Below are 23,021 nucleotides of genomic sequence, written 5' to 3' on the forward strand. Positions count from 1 at the left end.
AGAAAGAAACAAAATTGTTACCACTGACCCACAGTGCGGAGTGCCCTTCCTCCACTGCACTCGTAAGAATTTTGGAACTGGGTTTACTACTTGTCCCTACTGATGTAGATCTGCAGATCCAGGGCAGGGCTTCTTAGAGTCCTCACACGAGTGGGTGGCTGAGCCCTCTTTCCAGCCACCCTGAAACGAATTTCCCCCTAGAAGTGAGTTCCTCTGCTGAGTTTCTGACTAACCTCTCTATCCAAAACTCTATTCCTTGTTCTCCAGTTGTTCTCCCTCAAGATTGAGGAGTATCAAAGAAAAGGGGAGATTGTAATTGATCAGGATCCTATGGTGCCTTCCCAGGACAGACTCTTCCTATGTTCTCCACCTGCATCTTGTTTGTAGAAAAACTTTAGCCTCCTAGGCCCTCCCAGAGTCCCAAAGAGCAGCTTTTATCAGAGAAGTGAGAAAATGCAGAAAGGAAAACAAGCAAGACAAAATAATAACAGTTTAGCCATTAAACAGTCCAGGACCTTTAGTTCCTCTTCAAGGGCTGTGGGTAATATTCTGAGCCATGTCCTTGAGCTGTTCTGCAGATACTGAAACCCCCACCAGGTGGAGGAAGTTAACTGCATTTTGACCCCAAGCACATAGACCCCAGACTGGTTGGAACCAGAAGGTTGATGATGTTGACTTCCACTTACCTCACCACCAACCAATCAGAAGAATGTCCACAGCTGATCACCTGTCCACACCTGCAACCCTCTCCCTCACCCTCTCTTTGAAAACCTTTCCCTGAAAGCCGTCAGGGAATTTGGGTCTTTAGGGCATTAACGGCCCATACTCCTTGCTTGGCCCTGCAGTAAATGCTGCACTTCTCTTCACCACAACCTAGTGTCAGTAGATTGCCTTTACTGCACACAGGTGAGTGGACCCAAATTTGGTTCAGTAACAACCAGTTTGGTTCAGTGAGCCCCTTGACACAAGCTCGCAGGGCCCAGCTGCCATCAGAGCTTTTTCGGCGCCTCACAGCATGTGATGGATCGGACAGGGGCACACTCTGTGCACCTTTGAGTGAATGTACTGTAAAGACAAGCAGAAGTCTTAGGCCTTTCTCCCAGAGATTGCTGTTAAATGTCAATTATCATTTCAACTGCCATGTATTGCATATCTACTGTGTGCAGGTTACATGCGGTCTCTGTCATCCTTGAAACAATCCTTCAATACAGGAATTAGGTCCATGTAATACTGAGGAGAATAGGCTTGAAAGAGGTGAAGTGACTGCCCAGGATTCAAGGCAGCCAGCCTGATCCCAGAGTGTTTCCCCACACGCCACCCAGTCTCTTTACACCTTAATTTCTTCAAACCTATCTCGTTCCTGGGCCACAGGAAGCACATTCCCAGCCTGATGCTAAAGCTGCCAACACCCTGTCCCGTCTTCCCCAGTCTTGAATGACAACATGTAGCACTCACATGCTTGGTTTTTCTGAGAACTGAAACCAACATAAAATCCTCCAAAACTCATCTTAAATTTCTTTTCCAAACCTGTCGCTAAGGGTGTGAAAAATAAAGTATTCTGAGTTAAACACAACCACTGCACCACCTAGAATATCCTGTTCTGCCATCTCCCACTTTCCTTTCTTCCTTCTCTGCTGTTAGTGTTTAAGAGTGAAAGCAGGTCACACCAAGGCTGAGAGGCTCCTTGACCCATCAGGCACTTTTGCTGGACCGTGAATATCTTGAGGAAAGGGGCAGTTTCATGTTGCTGCCGTCATGTCCTACACACAGTGCCTGGGTGCAAAGATTCATTTGATAAATGCTTTGTTGGATAGGTGACACTGATAGGAAGTTCACAGTGGTACAACTTTATTGAGATTTCCTTGTAATGTAGTCATCTAACAGGGCTACCACCCTAAGCTATTAAGAATCTAGGTGGTTAGGAAAATCCCGAAGATTTGTTTTAGAGATACTGCTATCTGCAAATTCTAAACGCAAGGAATAATATTAACAGAAGAAAAGAAAATTCTTCCCTTTTTCCGAAGGATGCCTTTTCCACTCTGACATCTTGGCAGCAAACAGGACTTGTAGTCATTTGATATTTTCTCCTGATTCAATTTCACATTGTGAAGGAGAAACTGCCACACCTAATAAATAAATGCTGGAATCCTACCATGTTATGCCTGGCTTGTTTTAATAATCTCATGGTCTGAACTTTCCAAATGTGATAGTCAGTTTCTGCTGACCTACTGAAACCAATGAGCTGTCACATAGGCTATATTTGTTGGTTACTGGGAGCTCTTTGGTTTGTCCCAGTGGAAGGTCAGTTTTTTTTTTTTTCCTACCCAAGAAAAGTAAAGATCTTATCTATAAAAAGTTTACCTTTCTTTCTTGAACAGAAAATTGGCCAGTTCACTCCATATTGTTACTAACTTTTCCAAGGACATTTCTGTTTCTGTTGACCTTTGAAAGATTGTCCTAACAAAGTATTCTGCCTTCCTGTCAGGAAACACTCTTGCTGCCGTTCACACTGTCACTTCATGGAGTGGATTGGAATATAGTTATTTGGGGGGACTTTTTTTTTTGGCTGTGCCACGCGTCTTACAGGATCTTATTTCCCCAACCAGGGATCAAACCCGTGCCCCCTGCAGTGGAAGCATGGGAGTCCTAATCACTGGACAGCTAGGGAATTCCCTGGGTGTGTGTGGGGGGGGGGGGCTTTTTTTTTTTAATCTTTCTGAAGTATAAAACATATCAGTCACGTACCCAGTCTTCAGTGTCCTGCTTGATGAATGTTTGCAAAGTGAACACGTCCATGTTAACTGCCACTCATCAAAATTACCAGAAAACTCTTTCATGTACCATCCTCATCATTCCCCTCCACAAAAGCAATCACTCTTCTGACTTCTATCATCAAGATTAGCACGCTCGTCCTGTTTTTGAACATTGTGTAAATGGAATCATACCGTATGTGTTCTTTTGTGTCTGCCTTCCTTCACTCAGTTTTAGGTCTATAAGATTGATCTACATTGCTGCATATGGAAATGGTTTGTTCTTTCGTTACTGTATAGTATTCCATTGCATGAATATAGCACAATTTCCTTACATATTCTACTGCTGATAGTCTACTACTGTTTCAGGTTTTGGCCTATTTTCAGTAAAGCTGCTAGGAACATTCTTATCCCTGTCTTCAGGTAAACATAACCACTTGTTTCTGTTCCATATTAAGCCAAGAGTGAAATTGCTGGAGCATGACATACATATACACATATATGTATACATATATACGTTCAGCTTTAATAATTACGGCCAAACATATTCCAGAGTGTTTGTGCCAGTTAATACTCCCATCAGCAACTATGAGAGGAGTTCAAATCACTCTGTATCCTTGTCAATACCTACTATTTTCAACTTTTAAAGTTTAGCCATTCTAGTGGGTGTATAGTATTTAATTTGCTTTTCCCTCATCACTGATAGTGTTGATCTCCTTTTTAGGCTTCCTGGTCATTTGGATATATTCTTCTGTGAAGTGCCTCCTCAAATCTTTTTTTCTACTGATTTGTACAAGTTCTTTATATATTTTGGATATGATTTTTTTGTTAGATATAGGTATAGTAAATAAATTCTCCCAGTATGTGGCTTGCCTTTTGACTCTCTTAATGGTGTCTTTTAATGAAAAGAGATATTAATTTTAATAAAATGCAGTTTATCAGTCTTTTTATGATTGGTTCTTTTTATGACTTTTATTTTTCCCAGGGAGGTGGTTGATACAGGGAGCAGTAGGCTTGATGGAGCCACGTGGAACACTAGCAAATCCACATTTACCCACGTACCAGATGTAGTTTAAAATTTCAGGCATAGGCTTTGAGGATCTATTGGATGTGCACAGGGGAGCATGAGAATATTCTTGTATTTTCTACTAAAAGCTTTATTGTTTTACGTTCCATATTTAGGTCTCAGATTCACTTTGAGTTGATTTTTGTGTATGGTATGAGGTAAGAGTCAATGTTCATTTTTTCCCAGATATACAATTGCCTCAGCATCATTTATTATTAAAAAAGACCATGCCCCCCCCCCCCCACTGAATTATAGGGGCATCTTTGCAGAAGTCAAGAGACTGTAAATGTGTGGCTTTGTTTCTGGACTCTTTATTCTGTTCCACCGGACTGATTCTTCATCTTTGGGCCTGTAGTGCACTGTCTTAATTACTGAAATGTTATATTAAGTCTTGCAGTTTGGTAGTGTTAAGGTCTCCAGTTTGTTGTTTTACTTCAAGATTGTTTTGGCTATCCTAGGTCTTCTGCCTAGGTTATAAATTTCCATAATAATGTTACAAAAAACTTGTTAACGTCTACAAGAAAATGCTAGCATTTTGATTTGCATTGCACTGAATCTATAGATCAAGTTGGGAAGAACAGACATCTTAACTCTTTTGAATCTTCTACTTCATGATAATGGTGTATCTCTCTGTTTATTCCATTTATTTAAGTTTTCTTTAATTTCTCTCAACAATGTTTTGAAGTCTTCAGCATAGAAATTTTGCTTATGTTTCATTGCATGAATTCCTTGATATTTGATGTCATTGATTCTATTATATTTTATTTTTCCCAATTGTTTGTTGCTAGTATAAAGAAATACATTGGATCTTTATTGACCTTGTACTCTGTGACCTTGCTAAATTCACTTGTAAATTCTAGTAGTTTGTAGATTACTTTGGATTATCTACATACAAAACCTTGACATCTCTAAGACAATTTGCTTCTTTCTTCTAATCTCTATGCTTTTAATTCCTTTTTCTTGCCTGGTTAAAACACTCCAGTTCTAGTCAACACTGTTGAATAGAAGTGTGATGGTGAATATATGTCTTGTTCCTGACCTCAATGGGAAAATATTTAATATTTCACTATTAAATACAATTTTAGCTACAGGGCTTTTTAAAAAAAAAAAAAAAGATATTCCTTCTTTGCTGAGAGCTTTATCATATTATTATGAATTTTTATCACACTGTTAAACTTTATCAAATGCTGTATCTAGTGAGATGATCATATGAGCTACCACCTATGTTCTGTTCATTTTACCCTTGATTTTTTTATTTTGAGATAACTTGAGAATCACATGCAGTTGTACAAAAATAATACAGACAGATCACATGTACTCTTTATCTAGTTTCCCTAAAAATAAGCATTTTTTCCAAAATTATAGTACAGTGTCACAACCAGGGTATTGATATTGATATAATCCATTGATCTCATTCATGTTTCCACTCTGATTACTGAATATTAAACCAACCTTGCATTCTTTATTCATGAAATATTATATATTATAATTTTGCTAGATTCAATAAGCTAATATTTTGTGAATGATTTTGCATCTATCTTCATGAGAAATACTGGCCTTTAATTTTCTTTTCCTGTAATGATGTTGCCAGGTTTTGGTATTAGAATAATATTGACCTCATAGAATAATTTGGAAGTGTTTCTTTTTTCTCTGTTCTCTGAAAGAGTTTGTGTATATTTGGTATTGTATCTTTTTGAAATGTTTGGAAAAATTCACCAGTGAAGCAAGCCAGCTGGCTTCTTAAATTTTTTAAATGCAGATTGGATTTTTAAAAACATATCTAGGCCTAAATCAGAATTTTTGTTTCCTCCTGTTTTGTAGAAATATTTTTCAAGAAATGTGTCCATTTCATCTAAATTGTCAAATTTATGGGGAAAGTTTTTTTCTGCTTAATTTCCTTTTATCCTTTTAATAATGTCTGTAATTCTGTAGTGATGTCTCTTTTTCATTTATTCCCTCTCTTTTTTGATTAGTCTTACTATGGGTTATCAATTTTAATTAACCCTTCAAGGAACCAGCTTTTGACTTTGTTGATTTTCTCTTTTATATGTCAACTTTCTATTTAATTAATTTCTGCTCTTTATTTCCTTTCTTCTACTTTCTTTGGGTTTATTTTTGCTGCTTTTTTTAGATTCCTGAGATGAAAGCTTAGATGATTGAATTTTCAAACTTTCTTCTTTTTAATACATGAAAGGTTATAAATTTCCCTTTAAACATCACTTTAACTGGTCCCCACAAGTTTTGATGTCATATTTTTCATTATAATTCAGAGTATTTTTTCCTTGTGATTTCTCCTTTCACACATAGGCTTTTCCGAAGTATCTTGCTTACCTGAAAATTACAGCTTTGTTTTTGTTGTTGTTGTTTTTAGTTATTTCCTACTGTGGTCAGAGAACCGTTCCATGCATTTCAACTTTTTGAATATTTGTTGTCACTTACTTTATGGCCCAGGATATAGTCTATTTTTGTAAATATTTTATGTACACTTGGAAAGTATATGTAATCTACAGTTGTTTAACTTTTTATATCCTTAATGATTGGGGTTTTGTTTTGTTTTTTAATCAGTTATTGAGAGAGGTGTGGTAAGACCTTCAAGTCTAATGGTGAATTTGTTTCTGCCTGTTTTCTTTTTTTATTGTGGTAAAATATACATAAGGTTTACCATATTGCTTTTTAGTTTGGTAAATTTTGTTTTATATGTTTTGAGATTATATTATTATTTAGAATTGTTATATCATCCTGATGAATTAATCTGCTTATTATTGTGACATATATTTCTTCATTTTCTCTTCATTTTCTTAACACTTCTTACCTTAAAGTCTACTTTGTCGAATAGTTTGGTCACACCAGCTTCCTTCTGGTTAATGTTTGCATGGTGTATTTACTTTCAGTCTGTCTGTGGCCTTATATTTAAAACGTGTTTCAAAAAAAAGAAGAAAAAAAGGCGTTTCTTGTAAAAAGCTTTATAAGTAGAACTAGCTTTAAAATGGAAAGCTGATGCCAAATTCAGGCACAGTCAGAGTGTCCTTGGCTTGTGGTACCAATAAGAGGGAAGGAGTAATGACCTTGGATAGAGACTCAGCAGTTTAGACTTGATATAGCTGATGGGAGATGGACCTCCCTATTGATGGAATATTTTTGTAAAAGAAATTACCACCCTCAAATTTGTTTCTAAAATGTTTGATTTTCATTATAGTGTTAGGTTAAAGAAGAGTAGATTTAAATTGTGGACTGGCTATCTATCATTCAGCACCCTCAGAGGGAAAGATGTGTAGTCAGTGCTATGCAGACCTCTAAATTTTCTCAGAAAATTCCTAATTGAACTATTTCATATTGGCATCCTAGATTGATCAGTAAATTTTTAAGTGGTAAGCAACCTCAGAGACCATCTTGGCCCACTGTCATGCTCCTCTGTACTTGAATGTGGAAATATAAAGTGTACTTTCATTTTTGTCACTCAGGCCATGCAAGTAAATGAATAGCTGAATACTCAGATCTTTGATTTTAAATGTAATTATGACCTTTAGAAATAACTGCTTTAAAAATGGACCAAAGAGTAAATAAATTGGGTGACTGATATACCTCAGTTCCCAAAGGAAATGTATAAGAAGCTGTTTTTACTTTGCAGATTTCAGTCTTAGAGAAAAGACTTCATCATTTTATATGTGATGTGGCTTTCCGGGCTCCTGACATCGTCATAGAATTTGTCTGGAGTCTCCTCTTGGAAATGGATGGGCATTTTCTTGCTCTCCACAGTCATGAGCTTCACTTCTAGGGGGCCCAAGTTTACATAATCCTGTGGTGAACAGACACAGAGGAGAACAGGAGAGGTTATTCAGCAAGTTACCAGCCTTCATAGATCAGGTTTTATTTACTATAGTTGGCCTCTATATGACAGATTTCATTGCCCTCCTAATTGTCTGAATGCTGTATGACATGTGAAATATGAGAGCTGCTGTAAATAAAAACCACTCAGTAAAGTTATATACCCAGTGGGGGCATGGTAGGCAAATCTCCCAAAGAGCAGGCAGCAAGGCTTGCAGGCTTGTCTTTTGGGGGCTTGAGCCAGGGAGGGAACATCAACTACAGCAGGGAGATATATTCTCTGCAAGCTCTTTAATTGGTAAAAGGAAGTAGGAAGTATTGGCTGCATTTATATAGCCCTCTGCTGGCCAGGATATAACCACAGCAGAGCTTTCTATATTATTCAAGAACAAAATGAGTGATCTACAAACATCTTTGAAGATAAATATCTTTTTTTTAAATAAATTTATCTATTTATTTATTTATATTTTTGGCTGTGTTGGGTCTTCGTTTCTGTGCAAGGGCTTTCTCTAGTTGCAGCGAGCGGGGGCCACTCTTCATTGCGGTGCGCGGGCCTCTCACTGTTGCGGCCCCTCTCGTTGCGGAGCACAGGCTCCAGACGCGCAGGCTTAATAGTTGTGGCTCACGGGCCCAGTTGCTCCGCGGCATGTGGGATCTTCCCAGACCAGGGCTCGAACCCGTGTCCCCTGCATTGGCAGGCAGATTCTCAACCATTGCACCACCAGGGAAGCCTGAAGATAAATGTCTTAATATTGAGCAAATCTACATGGGTTTTGCACATTTCACAGGATCTACTGTAGATATAAAACTTACCACATTTTGTCAAACTGAATATAGTTTCAGATATCAACAAACAGAATTAGAAGTCTAATTTATATGAAATCCCACAGCTAACCCCAAACTGACTTGAAACAGCTCCAGCCCTACCCAATGGGCCTTCCTCTTGGAAGCCTCTCCAAGCTGTAACTCCTTCTTTTGGATTCCTTCAACACTTCAACAAACCTTTCCTGAGTGCCCACTATGTGCCAGGCTGTGTACCAAGTGCTGGGGCAAAAGACTGGTCAGGGAGACAGATACAGGTAGGACATTCCTCCTGTACAGTAATCAATGATTTTTATCAGTTTTCTACTAGCATGTACACTATTTAGGGTAGGGCCTGCCACATAGGTGTCTTTGAGACTTCATTTCTTCCTGTTCTTCCCCTTAAATTCTCAAGCATCTAACAAGTACCTGGCATGTTGTGAGGGTCTCAATAAACATTTATTAGAATTTAGGAGAGTCAAAGAATGAAAAAGGAAGGCAATGTTTTATTAATATTTCTCAAAAATTCATATAACTGTATGTAGCTTTTAAAATACATAATTGCAGAGCTACAATAAATGCGAGATAGGAGAAAAGTAAATTGATGGAAGTCTACCATATATTTCAGAACCATCTGGAGCAGGATTCTGAAGTAGTAGACTCTCTTAGTCTGCTTGAACTGCCATAGCAAATACCACAGGCTGAGTGGCTGAAACGACAGAACTTTATTTCTCACAGTTCTGGAGGCTGGGAAGTCCAACATTAGGATGCCAGCATGGTTGGGTTCTGGTGAGGGCCTCTTCCTGGCTGGCAGACGGCTGCCTTCTCACAAGGCAAAGCCTCCTCTTATAAGGCCACAGTCCTATCAGATGAGGGCCTATTTTCATGACCTCATATAACCTTAATTAATTCCTAAAGCCTGTATCTCCAGATACAGTCATATTGTGTGTTAGGGCTTCAACATGTGAATTTGGGGGAGGGGTGGGGACAAAATTCAGTCTGTAGCACATACAATACCATTTCCACCACATCAAAAACTTCCGTGGAAAGTAAGGTCTTAGAAGAGAATGTAGGCGAAACATTCTCTGACATAAATCATACCAGTGTTTCCTTAGGTCGGTCTCCTACGGCAATAGAAATCAAAGTGAAAATAAACAAATGGGACTTAACAAGCTTCTGCACAGCAAAGGAAACCATAAACAAAAGGAAAGGATAACCTACAGAATGGGAGAAAATATTTGCAAATGACACAACCAACAAGGGCTTAATTTCCAAAATGTACAAACAGCTCATACAAGTCAACAACAAAAAAACAAACAACCCAATCAAAAAATGGGCCTAAAGAGACATTTCTTCAAAGAAGAAATACAGATGGCCAATAGGCACGTGAAAAGATGCTCAACATCGCTAATTATTAGAGAAACGCAAGTCAAAACTACAGTGGGTTACCACCTCATGCTGGTCAGAATGGCCATCATTAAAATGTCTACAAATATCAAATGCTGGGGAGGGTGCAAACCTCCTGCATGGTCTGTGGGAATGTAAGTTGGTGCAGCCACTATGGAAAACAGTATGGAGGTTCCTCAGAAAACTAAAAATAGAATTACCATATGATCCAGCAATCCTACTCCTGGGCATATATCCAGACGAAACTATAATTCAAAAAGATACATGCATCCCTATGTTCATAGCAGCACTACTCACAATAGCCAAGACATAGAAAAAGCCTAAATGTCCATCAACAGATGAATGGTTGAAGAAGATGTGGTACATATATACAATGGAATACTACTCAGCCATAAAAAAAGAATGAAATAATGCCATTTGCAGCAACATGGATGCAACTACAGATTATCGTACTAAGTAAAGTAAGTCAGACAGAGAAAGACAAATACCATATGATATCACGTGTGGAATCTAAAATATCACACAAATGAACCTATCTATGAAACAGAAAATCAGGGACATAGAGAATAGACTGGTGATTTGCCAAGGGGGAGGGGGGGTGGGAGAGGGAGGAGTGGGAGTTTGGGGTTAGCAGATGCACGCTGGTATACATAGAATGGATAAACAACAAGGTCCTACTGTATAGCAAAGGGAACTATATTCAATGTCCTGTGGTAAACCATAATAGAAAAGAATATGAAGAAGAAGAATGTATATATACATATACATGTATAACTGAGTCACTTTGCTGTACAGCAGTAGTTAACACAACATTGTAAGTCAAATAGAAAAGAAATTTAAATAAATAAATTCAACGGATAAAAACAAAAACATAAGAAGAAGGTTTTTCATTCAACCAAATGATAGGCAAGTTTGGAATTTTATAGACAGTTGTCCACTAGCGTGAGGTTATTGTAACATACAAGGCGTCATGATTCCAATATACTCATGGGGGTGTTTGAGTGTTATAGAGACTAGAGCTTTAGTCTTTAAATTATCACTTGATGGTAGCAGGACTGAGTTGTATTTAGTTAAAATGGTTTTTGTTGATTTATTCAGTTTCTTTTGCCTTCTTAATCACTCTTTCTCCTACCAGACTTTAAGTTCTAGGAGAACTTTCCAGGTTATTGGTAGTACCAAGAGGGAAAACAGCAAGGGGTGGATGTGAAAGTGACTGGAATGTACCAAAAGGTTTTAAAATTAAAAGGCTTGATAATCTAGGTTTCACCTAATGGTATATGTGACTGTTTGTACTTTCCAAAGATGGTCATGCTAATATACATCCTATCCCACATGCTTTTCTTACAATATGATGCTGACCTTCCTCTTTCAAGATGCAGGAGCTACACTGTTTCTCTTTGGGTGGAACTTTGTAGCTACATCGACAAATAGAATATGATGGAAGTGTTGGTGTCCGATTTCCAAGGCTAAGTCATATGAAAGATTTGGTCTCTGGGACTGATTGCTTTGGAAGAAGCCAGATACTGTAACAAAGGGACAATAAAGGTGCCCTGTAAGGAGGCCCATGTGAAGAAGAACTGAAGCCCCCAGCTTAGCCAGCATCAACTTGCCAGCCATGTGAGTGAACCACCTTGGAAGTGGATCTTCCTGCCCAAATCAAGCCTTCAGCTAAATATAACTGCACCTTCTAGAGAACCCAAGTGAGGACTGTCCACTGGAGACCTTCCCAAATTTCTAACCAACAGAAGCCCTGAAAGAGAATAAATGATTTATTGTTATAAGCACTAATTCTTGAGGTAATTTGTTATGTAGCACTAGATAACTTACATGGTATACTAGTAATGGATGTCTATAAATGAATATATGTAGTAAGTTGGGCAAAGGTAGGAATGAAAATAGTATCTAGTGACAGACATGAATGGTTGGCAAATTTTACTAATAATTGCAAATAGAATTTTTCAGCATCCATACTTCAGGTTAATTTTCTCCACTAACTAACAAAGCAACGTTTTCTCTAGTAGTCAAGATGTTTTCTCATGAATCTTACCTTGAAATCCCGCTCATCCTCATACAGTAAGTATTTCATATCAGAGGCTCCAAACTCTATACTTGAACTCTCTTCATCTATCTTCAGATGCTGGCTGTATCTGCTGCTATCCTCATGACTGAGATGTAAAGCACTGCTCCCAAGTGATAAGCTCAACAAGTCTCTACTTTTTACTTCTGCAGGTTGCAATTGTGACTTTTCTGGGATGAGTGCAAAGAAATTAATTATGTACAATTTTTGAACAGATTAAAAATACAATACATACTTTGTCACATTTTTTTTTCAGTTTTAGTTCTTTTTTAATTGAAATATGGTTGCTTTACAATGTTGTGTTAGTTTCTGGTGTAGTGACTCAGATATATATATATATATATATATATATATATATATATATACGCTCCTTTGTCACATTTTAAATTTGAAAGACCTTTGAGAATCTCCTGGAGGAGAAAAATTTGAGAATTAGAAATGTAGAATCTAGGTATTAAAGTGAGAGTGAGTCCTATTATTCGAAACCACATCTAGGTTGTATTTCCTTCTGTTAGCTAATAAGTTATAATAATCACATGGGGACCTGTGAGTGTGTTGGTATTTTGGTTGGTTGGCTAAATTGGAGCACAAACCATGCCAGTGTAGACATCATTCCATCCCTCTCTACCAGTGTCTATTTAATTCACTGTGACACATGGTGACTTTGATTTGAAAAGTCACTAGAGAAAGGAGATGGGTTAGGTAAGCTCTGCGAGCACAGAGAAATATGGAGGAGCTGGCAGGCATCTATTCCCTGAACAACTCTCTGATATAAGGTTCCTGTCCATAACAAGAAGTGCAATTAAGTGTTTGTCAACTTTTTAAAAATCACCATTACAATAAAATAATACCTATATATGTTTTTGGCAACTCCAAAGGCATTTCTTCCTGTGGCACTTCCTGTCCAACAGCTTGAGCAAGATACAGTCGCCTAAAAACAAATAAGAAAAGTATGTCAGTCAGCAAATATTGTACCACCTGCTCAGTAGTGTCTTATCTCTGCTGGGTGCTGGAGACACAGATGAGAAAGGGGCATCAGGCCCAGTGGGGTGGCAGACAGGCTTACAGTGTTTGATGGTGATGGTTTGTACCATGGTGGGTAATTATGTGAGGAGCACAGTGTCAGGAGTGCCACGGGGCAAAGAGAAGCAGCACCGGATTTAGCCTCAGGGGGTAAGGAAAGGTTTCCAGGAGAAGATGAAACCTGCGTTGAGTCTTGAAACACCAGGAGCTCTTTGCCAGGGAAGAGCTTGGGGTGAGGGGAGGGCATCCCATGATTAGGAAATAACAGGCTTAAAGTCCCAGAAATGAGAGTGATCATGACACCAGTTAGGTCACTGTTGCAGGGAATCCAGATGAGGAATGGGATGGGATTTGAGATAAAGAGAAAAAGAGAAAGACAGCAGTAGGAATCCAAAGTGACACCTAGGTTCTGGCTCTCGCTGAGCGGCGTGTTCCAGCTACAAGCCTGGTGAGTTTGCGTCTGCTGTTGCAACTCTCTGCATTGCAGAGGCCAGTGGAATTTTCAGTCAGAAGACATGATACCTTGAAAGCTCCATACAGCATTGCCATGAAGTCTGCCTGAAGCTATAGCATGAAGCAAGTGCCCCTGGCAGATGCGCCAGCCACACTTCATGCTTAGCAACCAGAGTGAATCCCCTGGAGTACAGGCTGTCAATTACTTAAAGACCACGAAGGAGGTGTTATCTGAGATGTTTAGAGCTCCAGCAAATAATGTAACTACATACAATATTTCTATCTTAAAACCTTCTTAAGTGTTAACTTAGTGAAGCTCTGATCTGCAGGTGGACAAGTCTGAGGCCACAGATTCTCTTCTTTCCTGGTTTTACTCTTGAATAACTAAGATCTTACTAAACGCCGTACCCTTCTTAAGTCTGGCTTCTCTCTTAATCGTTAGTTTATTGTCACTTTTGTACCACCACAGGGCAGCAACATTTGTTATAGAAGATATTTTACAGAACGTTATCATATGAAACTAGCGTTAGATTTGAGGTACTGGTCCACCTAGCCTCAGCTCTGCGGCATGGGAGTCCCTGAGCAGTCACCTCTAGCTTATTCAGCTCATCTAATGTATCAGACAAATACTATGATGTTCTATGGGAGTCAGGAAGGAAAGAAGTTTGGGGAGCTCTGGATGGGAAATACAGTAACTCTATTAGGTAGAATACCCCATTCTTCATCCAAATAGGGAAGTTTTTATATGTTTACTGGGTACTGTTCATGTCTATTTCTCACCCTACAGAATATACAGGACTAAATTCTCAACAAAGAGGTGGAAAGGGCAGTTACCATAAATTACACAGTATGTGTTAACATTTCTTTGACTTGAAAATGGATACAGGAAAAGCTCCTGAACTTTTCCTTCTAGATAAGCGTTGTAACAGATAATTGAGGGTTTACACATTTCTCTGTTTCTTTATTCAGGTCTTTCTAAGATGTCCTAAACACTTGTCTCAAGGACAATCTCGCAAGGAAGCAGATGTTTAAAAAGTAGTCCCTACTGTGATAAATGCTAGTTACAAAGGAAAAGTTCAGTGTGCCATGGAGGCAAATACCGGGCACCAAACCCGGTTCTTATAAACGTCGCCCATGCTGTTTCTTTTCCCTCGGACAGATTTTGAATTCATCTCTCCCAACTCTGAAGCAAAACTAAGCGCTCAGGTCTCTCACTAAAGAAAACCAACCCACAAAGCATTGATGAACAGTGTGGATTTTACTGAAGATGTCTGTGGGGAAGCTAGAAGATAGGTTTAAATTGCATTCAATACAGCAAACAGCTTAATGAAAGTCGCCATTGAAAGTTTCTCATCTCCCCTTCCTGTCCTTGCCAAGCTCTCTCTGGCCGATGAAAGATTTCCCCTTTATTATAATGAGCACTTCACATCCACATCAGCAGCAAATCAGGTGCACTAGACTGAGCTGACCAAAGCAGGAAGTGGGGTTGGCAGTTCACAGGGTAGCTCTTTCCTAAGGGTTGGCTGGTTCGGAAGAGAGAAAAAGAACACAGCGGACAGCAGGTGGAGCAGTGGTTAGAAGGCAAGGCTGGCAGAGATTCCGCGTGATCACAGAGGGGTGGCAGCAGCAGGAGCTTTGGGGTAGAGGCGGGACGGGAGTGTGGAGCTGGAGACCTGAGCATAGGGAGGGAGGCTGGCAAAAGAGAGCATTGCCTGCTGGGGTGACAGTGAGGCCCCCCCACCCCCTAGGGACCCTCAGGACACTGGAAGTACAGGAGTCCAGTAATCAGCCAATTCATTCAGCCTGACTGCCTACCTCATTTACACTGGTATCTGTGGCTCCAGGGCAGCACACATAGACTGTGGAAGGGAGGCAGGTGGCCTCTTTCTCTGTCCTGCCCCACCCAGTGTTCAGCCTATAAAGTAATTGCACCATCTCCCATTTCTCCAATCTTGTATCCCGACACCCATCACTTAGCTCAGCAGATAAAAACCCCACAACTTGTATCTACCCTTCTTGAAGCACATTAGGAAGTTTGCCAACAATAAATACTTTATTATGTCTCTAATAGTATTTTCTCCACGCCACACAAGCAAGACCTACTCAGGTGGAAGTGTTTTCCTGACCCTTCCACCATGTTGAACTTCTCTCCCATCTTGCACATGTACACCTTACATTTGTGTGATTTAATTCCTCGATCTTCCTAAGCATGTTACTATTTAGGTTATTTCTTGTTTCTGACTACTTGTCCAAATTATGAATGCCACTTTGGGTTTTAATACCACATTCCAGGGCTCTAATTTTTCATCAAGATTGGTATATTAAGACACTTTTTTGTCAGGTAAGAAAAAGAGATAACCTAAACTACAAAGCCATATACATATTTGATTTCTCTCATGCAGGAATAAATGTGACTTGGAAGGCCAGGCTATTTTCTCTGCCTAGAAAGTAGTTTGCCTCTTTCATTAACTGTCAAAGGAAACCATTCTATAATCCACAAGGTAACCAGATGCTCAGAACACTCCAGGAGCTCCCATCAAGTTGACCACTCCCTCCTGTGTGCTGGCTTCGAACCCCATACCTCTTCCGCTGTACTGTTATGCATTTATTTTTATGCCCAATTCCCCTGCTGGCCCAGAGGCTTCTGAAGGACAGCAGTTGTGACATTCATGTTAACTGTTTGCTACTATGACCACAGTGCATTGTTAGAAAAAGCAAGTCGAAGTCTGCACTGGACCAGTGGTCGGTTGTAATGATCTTATACCTTCCCCATGGCCATTTTGTGAGCTCCTTTCTTTTCAACTATTAAAGAATTGTCATCTTAAAAGAAATAACTTTTTACAGATACAAATGTTAAAAAAAAATACTTTCTAGATATGTAATGACTCTCACCTGGGTATTTTGAGGTCCACAAGTCTGCAGTTGAACAGCTGATCAATAAGCACCAAATTTTCTCCTTCCAGCTCATGAATAGCATGTTCCAGTTCTTCCACTTCCTTCCTGTGATTTGCGATCTATTCTCAGGAAAAGAGAGTGGGTGTTAGTACTTATGGACTTAGTTCTATCTAGTCCTCTATAAAAAACTCAACTTTTAAAAGTGCATTTGTGGTACTTCCCTGGTGGTGCAGTGGTTAAGAATCCACCTGCTAATGCAGGAGACACGGGTTTGAGCCCTGGTTCAGGAATATCATCCCACATGCCGTGGAGCAACTAAGCCCGTGTGCCACAACTACTGAGCCCGCGTGCCACAACTACTGAAGCCTGCGCGCCTAGAGCCCGTGCTCTGCAACAAGAGAAGCCACCGCAATGAGAAGCCCACGCACCACAATGAAGAGTAGCCCCCACTTGCCGCAACTAGAGAAAGCCCGTGCAACAACGAAGACCCAACAGCAGCCCAAAATGAATAAATTAATTTTTTAAAAGTGCATTTGCCTGAGGGGAAGATCTATCCTGTATTATTTATTACTGGGTTTGCTCTAAGAAGGAACAGGTGGGACTTTTTTCCTGGTCATTTGCAGAACTTGGTTGCATGATTAGGCAGTTATTACTGAATGGCAGGAGCAGTCCTTTCCTACTCTTCAGAAACATCACTGGATTTATCTGAGCTGGAGGCAGAGATAAATAAGAAAATAAGACTAATTTATCACTCTGGTGTTAGTAGCTAAATGAGGCTCTATCTAAGGTTAATTATAAACAACATAATGAAAACTAATAACACTGGGAAAAAATCTTTATTATGGCAATTAAAAAAGAGAAGTACAGGCCTAGGAGCCCTTTCTATCAGCCTCTATAGGACAATTATATTCTCTCTTGAGTGTGCCGGAGTCATTCCGAGAAACATCAGAGAGATGAAATGTTGTTCATTCACTCATGTAACTGTACTGTATGCCTACTATGCGTCAAAAACTATAGTACACTTTGGGAACAAAGGATCAATCAGATACAATAACCTTCAAGGATCTCTTAGTTTAATGGGAAAGAGTGATAGCAACAGAAAATAGTGTGATAAAATCATAATGGAAGCCATCCAGGGACTGTGGGAGAGATAGAGGTTCACCCTATGTCCGCCAGGTGTGAGGGGGTAAAGGGGAGTTAATGGAAGAGATGACCTCTCTTCTGGATCTTAAAGGCCAAGTAGAGATTCTCTAGCAGACAAGAGAGGATATATTCTAGGCAGAAGGAGCCACATGGATAAAGGCACATGTGCCTTCTATCCACATTTTGGTGTGGATAGAAATAAAATGGGAATGGGGAGAAGGAGAAGAACTGGACAAGTAGGGGAGCCAAGTAATGCTAAAGAGTCTTATTTCTGTCTCACAGGTGATGGAAGGTCCTTCGTGGACATAGCAGGCTTAACGTTTACTGAAGAAATGTGGCTAACTCAAACAGGAGCAAAATTTGCTGGTTCTGTTGATAGAGTTCCCATCAATCTTTAAGAAATGTATTTTGATAACTTTTGTCTAAAGAAGGCTTGATTGTGGGAAGAATATATAGAAGAATGTGACTAGATAGAATCCCCACCTTCCCTTTCTGCCCCCCAAAACAGCATAAGCTGGATTGAGAGGTGCTCGTGTGGAGAAGTCAGGACAATAGAAGAATTAGAAATAAGACAATAAAATAGAAAGTGATCGGCTGGTGAGACTAAACTGGAAAAAGTAACGTGTCTCCAGGGAATATGATGAAATAAGGGCACAGGGTAGGGGTTTTGATTCAGTATCTCTTGTTAGGAGTTGCCAAGAGCATAACTGAGATGAGTACTTAGAAAAAGATGACTAACATTTTTTATTTGTAGTTGAAATTATTGTATTTTGGAATCTGGAAGCACTCAGTATATTACCAGATGGATATCCCTTTCACATAAGTCATTTATTAAATGCTTGAATTCTTACCATGGGTAAGGCTCTGTCCTAGAGGTAGACGGATACAAAATCCAATAAAGTGTGGCTCCTTCCCTCAAAAGAGGGAACAAGTATACAAACCAGTGAACAAATATACAAATAATTATAATATAAAACAGTACCAGTGTCATAGAAAAGGCTCAAATATTGTTGCTGGCTTAGAGATGGAAAGAAAAGCATATATTATTTACCAGCCTTAAACAATTTCACAAAACCATTTAAGTCCATAATTCTACATTACAGAGCTAGGTGTTGGTGCTTTAGGATCTCATGTTTTTAAGATATGATCAGCTTGATTACAAGCCTGAATGCCTTAAGGAAAAGTTTATAATTTTCAGATGTCAAAGGATGAGAAAAAAATCATAGTTAGAGGTTGTAAAAGAAGGAATTAATAGAATGTGTGACTAAGGGTTTGGCATACTTGGGAGGCAGCACACACAATTCTTGGTCTCCTGCCAAAGCTGGGAATGAGGGCCCATTTGGGGAGTTAAGTCCAATCTTTCAAGCTATGGATATCCTGTGACATCATCTATCCCTGTAGAGTGCTAAGTAAGGTTCTCATCAATTGCTATCTCCCTCCCAGTCTTTTGAAATGTTAGGGAAATGAAAACTAGTTCCTTTTTATAGCCGTATAAATACCTTTAGTTTCTGGGGTAAGAAAGTATAAAGAAGGAAGTAGAAGACCTCTTTTCCTTCCCCGCCCCTGCTTCTCCCCAGATACCCAAGAAATGTATTTAAGAAATTGGGCAAGATAATTTAGTTAAAACTATTATAAGCCAGGGACCTAGGATCCTGAATAAAATGCATGCTCTTGAAATTTTCCCCTGCAAGATCCAAGTTAGCTTTATGCCTCCTCACATTTGAAACTCTGATTGCTAACCTCTTTGAATCCCTTTGCCTAGTTTTTCCAGCTTTCCATTTGTTGTTAGTCCAGGTTATTTGGAAATTTGAATTTTCTTCATGTTCCTAATAAGCATGCTAAATAAAACCAGATAATAAAAGTCATGCAATGGGACATCTCATTCTTCCCAGAGATGTCAGTTTTTGATTATTGTTGAAAGATAGTTAAATGGAGAAATATTTGGGGGAGTTCCACTGTTAAATATCCCTTGTTACTCATTCTAAGCCTTCCTCAAAGAAATTAATTGACATACATTGTTCTATTTCCAGGCAATTTTCAATTACTGTGATAGTACTTATAACCAGAACTGGTTTAAATTAATTTTGTGAGTAAATTTAATGACAGCAAAAATGAATATTTGTTGAAATAAAGAGAAATTAAATATATTGAATTATATGATTTGTTCTTTATTATTGAGCTCTTTTTGCTCATGATTCAGTTAAACTTGACATTTTTTCTGTCTTTTATTTCCACTGAATTATGAGAATTAAAAAATAAAACAAAATGTAATTTGTGGCTTTAGTAGGAAGGACCAAGGCACAAAATGGCCTTTCTTTTCAGTCGAATATAAACTTTTGTAGTTATTTTCTCTGAACTTAACATCTATGATATCTTATAAAAATTTAAGGTTTGAATTGTTAAATTATTATCACTAGGATCATACTGTTATATTTAATAAAAGTATAAGAACCAAGTTTCTCCCTAATATTCTTTAACTATTGAGCTCACCTTGAGTTTTTAAAGTTAATACTTATTTTTTAAAATTAAGGATTCATCTTGATTAGTTTTGGAAATAGTATGGATTCCTACTCACCATGACTTTATAAAGGCAATTTCAAGATAATTAGTTGTCAATATCATAGAAAGCATATTGATTTTTAAATTCTTTTGTTTCCTAGACTAACCAACTCTTTTCAGTCAAATGGGAGCAAGGAAAATGGAAAAGAAGCTGATGGTAACATTTTTACCTCGGGTGTCTGAGCAGATGGCAATAAAAGAAATGAAGGAAAAGAATATCTAAGAAGAAATTTAATAAATTATGCTTCGGGTATGTTGAGTTTGAAGTGCCTTTGCGACATCTGTGTGGAAATATTCAGTTATTGAATTGTATGAGCTGTTTGTATATTTTGGAAATTAAGCCCTTGTTGGTCACATCTTTTGCAAATATTTTCTCCCAGTCTGTAGGTTGTCTTTTCTTTTTGTTTGTGGTTTCCCTTGCTGTGCAAAAGCTTATACACTTGATTAGATCTCATTTGTTCATTTTGTTTTTATTTCTTGTACCTTGGGAAACTGACATAAGAAAACATTGCTATGATTTATGTCAGAGAATGTTTTGCCTGTGTTCTCTTCTAGTTTTATGGTGTCTTGTCTTAATATTCCATTTCGAGTTTTGTGTGTGTGTGTGTATGGTGTGAGGGTGTGTTCTAACTTCATTGATTTACATGCAGCTGTCCAGCTTTCCCAACACCACTTGCTGAAGAGACTGTCTTTTCCCCATTGTACATTCTTGCCTCCTTTGCTGAAGATTAATTGTCCATAGGTGTGTAGGTTTATTTCTGGACTCTCTTTTCTGTTGCATTGATCCACAGGTCTGTTTTTGTGCCAATACCACACTGTTTTGGTTACTGTAGATTTGTAGTATTTTCTGAAGTCTGGGAGGGTTATGCCTCCTGCTATGTTCTTTTTCCTCAGGATTGCTTTGGCAATTCTGGGTCTTTTATGTTTCCATATAAATTTTAGGATTATTTGTTCTGGTTCTGTGAAAAATGTCATGGGTAATTCAATAAGGATTGCATTAAGTCTGTAGATTGCTTTGGGTGGTATGGCCATTTTAACAATATTAATTCTTCCAATCTAAGAGCATGAGGTATCTTTCCATTTCTTTGAATCATCTTCAGTTTCCTGTATTAATGTTTTGTAGTTCTCAGCATATGTCTTTCACCTCCCTGATGAGGTTTATTCCTAAGTATTTTATTTCTATTTTTTGGTGCAATTTTAAAAGGGATTGTTTGTTTGCATTCCCTTTCTGATATTTCATTGTTAGTGTAAAGAAATATAACCCGTTTCTGTATGTTGATCTTGTATCCTGCCACCTTGCTGAATTCATTTGTCAGTTCTAGTAGTTTTTGTGTGGAGTCTTTAGGGTTTTCTATATATAGTATCATGTAATCTGCATATAATGACAACTTTACCTCTTCCCTACCAATTTGAATACCTAAAGAGGCAATTTAAAATAGCAGAGAATGAGGTTAAAATGATCCTTAAACCTTGCTCCCATCACCCATGAGGAAGCAGGGTCCAGAGGAAGGCCAGATCAGTTTTAGGACATAAAGAAGCTTTGCACACTTGAGTATGTTGTATGAATTGTAACACCAAAAATGATTTCTGTTTATTATTGAGATTATTTATGGTGTTCATTGAGTAACAACTTGTAATAAGATTAGGACTCCACTTGAATTTCATTTTACCTCAGTCAGTCATGGTTCCATGCTTTTCCCATGACTTCAGCTCATAAATAAAAGTCATTTCCAGTTCAAAAAAATGAGAAAGAAGAAATTGGCTTTGTTTCTAAAAATTCCACTTACCTCTTTTTTGAGCCAGTCATTCTCCCAGATCTCTCGATAGCTGCCCTTGTCAATGAACCTTATAGCATTCTAAAAGAAAAAAAAAAAACAAAACTTTTCTGTATTAAAGAAGAGCTGCCACATAACATTTAAGAGTTTTAGCAATGGGGATACACAATCAACTTATCTGATCATTTAAAATTATGTTTTGCAATTACTTTGGAAATATACCTAAAAACTTTTGGTGCAGTTGTTCTTTCTTTATTATCCTATTGTATTGTTTTTGCTGATTTACATTGCCTAACACAGGTGATTGAGAGAACTGGACAATGGTTGTCCATTCAATTTGGCCTCTATTGTGACTGAATCTGACTGCCATGGTGAAATCAGTCATTAATTGATCTGCTCCACAGTTAAGATGGTTAAACTGCAGTGATCAAACTTCCTTCAAGTTTATGGCCACAGACATAATTCAATATATAGCAAAGGCATGAATAGATTATATAACTACCTTTTTAATTTGAAAGATTTCTGCATGTCAATAATAACAATATACATACTTACAAACCTAACAGCCAATAGTTTCAGGATAGCAGGCTGTAGCTAGATAGTCTCCTGGAGAAAGGCATTTTAGACAAAGCAAACAGGAAAATCCTTATTTTATCAGTAGGATCTTAAAATGTAAATTCATATTCAGTTACTAGGATATTTACAGTTTCACCCAAAGGAACTTTATAATGGATGACAGATTCTAGTTATATGTGAGGTACTTTTATATGGATACCGTGCTGCAAACGCAGGAACTGAAGGACATAACCACAAGAAGAAAAATATTCTGGTTCATAAACATGGATTGAAATAATTTAAAACTATGTTAAGGGTAAATTTGTGTAAGTCTTTAAAGTAGGAAGATGTGCAATACATTTCTTTTCTTTAAATCATGGTAATTGACCTAAGAGTGAACCTCCATTTCCTAGGAACCAGGGATTTTTATACTTCAGCTCCAACTGATAAGTCTAAAGTTTATTTGAACATAGAATTTTGTTTGAACAAAAGTAGGAAGTTACTCATAATTGAATTTAGTTGACTAATGGCTTAATTCACTAACAATAGAGTAGTGTTTTCAGCTTTGGCTACACATTAGAATCTCCCAGATACTTTGAAAAATCCAAAAGCCCAGGCAACATCCCAGGCCAATTACATGAGCATCTCTGTGGGTGGGACCCAGGACCCAACTGGGTTAAACAAATTTCTCA

The 23,021-nt window shown here is 38.3% G+C and overlaps 1 protein-coding gene across 1 annotated transcript in view; it reads right to left on the reverse strand.

Moving 5' to 3' along the window:
• Positions 1-896: 896 nt before the first annotated feature.
• CCDC83 (coiled-coil domain containing 83) overlaps positions 897-23,021 on the reverse strand; it is a 51,036-nt gene continuing 28,911 nt past the window's right edge. The window contains exons 8-12 of the mRNA XM_032641694.1: positions 21,787-21,855; positions 16,295-16,416; positions 12,778-12,857; positions 11,897-12,096; positions 897-7,612 (exon numbers count right to left, since the gene is read on the reverse strand). Of these exons, the coding sequence (XP_032497585.1) occupies positions 7,454-7,612; positions 11,897-12,096; positions 12,778-12,857; positions 16,295-16,416; positions 21,787-21,855 (630 nt within the window). The 3' untranslated portion in view covers positions 897-7,453. The remainder of the gene's footprint in view (positions 7,613-11,896; positions 12,097-12,777; positions 12,858-16,294; positions 16,417-21,786; positions 21,856-23,021) is intronic.

This window comes from Phocoena sinus, chromosome 8, assembly GCF_008692025.1.
Source record: "Phocoena sinus isolate mPhoSin1 chromosome 8, mPhoSin1.pri, whole genome shotgun sequence".
NCBI lineage: Eukaryota > Metazoa > Chordata > Mammalia > Artiodactyla > Phocoenidae > Phocoena > Phocoena sinus.